A 2,578-nucleotide genomic window follows, 5' to 3' on the forward strand; every position below is an offset into this window, starting at 1 on the left:
AGCGTCTCCCGTCTCTGTCTCTACAGACGCCCCAGCGTCTCCCGTCTTTGTCTCTCACACAGGCCCCTATCTCCCCCTCAGGAGGTGCCGACGCTGCGTCAGCTGTGGGCGCGGGGCCAGCAGGTCCTCCTGTCGTACGAGGACGAGCGCATGCTGAGCCGGCACCGCGAGCTGTGGCCGGGGCTCCCCTACTGGTGGGCCGACCAGGCAAAGCCCACGGAGCTGGTGCGCTACCTGGAGCACATGAAGAGCTGCGGCCGCCCAGGTGGGGGCAACGTCCTCGTGTGCTGTGGGCACCAGGCTGCTTTCATACAAACACGGGTGCACACGTGTGTAATATTGGATGTGTACACGCACACGCCTGGGACATATGCATGAGTGTAAACAGATGATTGAGATACATGTACACTGCACACATGCGCACACGTGTCCACACACACGCCTCCACGTGCACACACACTGGGTGGAGTCTGGGCAGTGCAGGCTCAGACCCCCGCCGGGTCCTGCCTCAGCTCCGCGTGACGGCCGCGTGGATTCGCGGGGCCCCTGTGTCCGTCTGAGGATGCCACCATCCGGCCCCTTGCTGCGGGTTCTCCTCCCTGGTCTCAGGGTTTGTGAGCTTTTGTAAGGAAATCGGCCCTTTTCTGCAAACACGCCATGAATAACCCGCGGGTGATGCTCAGACGCTCAGCGGTGCTTTTGGCCCCAGTTCCCATGAAGCCGCATTTCCGTAGCGTGAGATTTGTGTCCTCAGGAAAGGCAGCTCAGGGGCAGCCCGAGGAGCAGGCGGCTTGTGACGGAGTCTCCCATCTCAGCATCCTGAACGGGATCACATCTCAAAGTCCCCTTTGCCACGTAGAGTCACATGTTCACAGGTTCCGGGGAGGAGGGCGTGGACGTCTTTGGGGACGTTATTCCACCCGCCATCCTCTGTAAGAGGAGAAGTTCAGTGAACTTGACCCCTTAGTTGAGCTGTGCTGTCAGAACCCTCATGTCCGTGTGGATTGAAGCTCTGAGCACGAGAACAGGGAGGGAGCGGTGGCGCACCGTGTGGCCGGGACGCCCGCAGCACCGGGGACCCCTCTCTCCCTGTCCTGTTTCAGGCGGGCTGTTCGTGGCGGGCATCAACCTGACGGAGAACCTGGAGTACGTCCTTGTGCACCCAGCCGGGTCCCTCAGGAAGATGACGCTCCCGCACCTGGCCTACCTGACTGCCTGGGTCCGCGAGCAGAGCCCCGGGCCGGGTGCGCGCTGCACCAACGTCATCGCGGGCGACTTTGTGGGCGCGGACAGCTTCATCAGCGACGTCATCCGGCTCAACGAGAAGCTGCTCCCGTGCTGACCGTGTCCTTCCCCCAGCTCGTCAAGCGTGTGCCACCAAGATTCGCCCTTTGTCTTCCTTTCCACGGCCGTTTGGGCTGCACATGGGGAGGCGAGCGGAGTCTGGGCAGCCGGGGCCAGTCCCTCAACCTCCTCCTGACTCAGGGCGTCCCCACGGGTGGCGCCTGGCCTCACTGTCCTTCGGCCTGTATTTGGGGTGGATTCCATGAACATGCTGATGATTGGAGCTGACCACGCGGCCGTCCTCAGGGAGGAACGACTGGGATTTGGGGTCAGTTCTCCCAGGTCCAGTCTGGCTGGGCCGCCGCGAGAGGCTCTGAGGCGCCCTCCCCTGGGGCTTTGCAAGCAGCAGAACGAGGTCCCGGCAGCTTCGAGGGCCCATTTGGAGCCTTGTGGCGCCCCCTGTGCCCTGCTCAGGCGGCTCCCCCGGCCCCAGCTCGGGGAAGGCCCGGGCCGCCTCCAGACCCTGGTGGGAGGCCGCCTGTCACTCACGCGCCCCTGAGACCCAGCATCTGTTCCTCATCTGGCCTGGGCCTTTGCCACACCGTAGTCATCCCCTTTCTCCAGCGACCACGGGGTTTCTTGGCTCCCCCTTCTCAGTTTCGGGGACTTTCTGTCTGGGGGCATCCCATCCTGCCAGCTGCTCAGACCCGGACTCTGCGGGGTCGGCACCGACCCACTGGGCTTGGTGCTCGTGGGGTTGAGTCAGACGGAGGAATGTGTTTGATACTGAGGGTCACATCGTGGCGATCGTTTCCCTGTAAATCCTTTCCCTGATCGTCTCGCAGCCCCGTCAGGAACGATTCAAGGAGTCACTTAATTCTGCAGAAAAATGAAAACACAGCAAAGTCAGATCAGTTTACGGATTTTTGTTCCCGTTAAACGACCGGGCGTTCTGGGGGCATCTCGATAATCCGCAGAGATGTGGACTCGACGGCGCACTCTTTTCTGGTCACTGAGAGTTTTTACAAACAGCCGAGTTGTGCCTCTTCCCCCCTCCGTTTATGTCTGGAAACAAGGACGGGATCAGAGTTTGGAGTTTTGTACTATTTTGGGCCCGTCTGTCCGTGGGGACATGAAGCAAAGACTTTTAGTTTCAGAGATTAGTTTTGGAGACTTCCGTACTCGCGGGACGCGTTCCGCCCCAGGGATCCTGCTGGCGGGGCGGCCTGGTGGCTGCGAGCTCGGACCCCCGCCCGCGGGAAGAGCTCGGACCCCGCCCGCGGGAAGGGCTCGG

At 61.8% G+C, this 2,578-nt stretch overlaps 1 protein-coding gene across 1 annotated transcript in view; it reads left to right on the forward strand.

Annotated features, from left to right (window-relative positions):
- The window catches only part of PLCXD1 (phosphatidylinositol specific phospholipase C X domain containing 1), an 11,158-nt gene extending 8,630 nt beyond the window's left edge, over positions 1-2,528 (forward strand). Inside the window, exons 6-7 of the mRNA XM_046673234.1 lie at positions 82-265; positions 1,104-2,528. Coding sequence (XP_046529190.1) covers positions 82-265; positions 1,104-1,342 — 423 coding nt within the window. The 3' untranslated portion in view covers positions 1,343-2,528. The remainder of the gene's footprint in view (positions 1-81; positions 266-1,103) is intronic.
- The last annotated feature ends 50 nt before the right edge of the window (positions 2,529-2,578 follow it).

Source organism: Equus quagga, chromosome 10 (assembly GCF_021613505.1).
Source record: "Equus quagga isolate Etosha38 chromosome 10, UCLA_HA_Equagga_1.0, whole genome shotgun sequence".
In the NCBI taxonomy this organism is placed as follows: domain Eukaryota; kingdom Metazoa; phylum Chordata; class Mammalia; order Perissodactyla; family Equidae; genus Equus; species Equus quagga.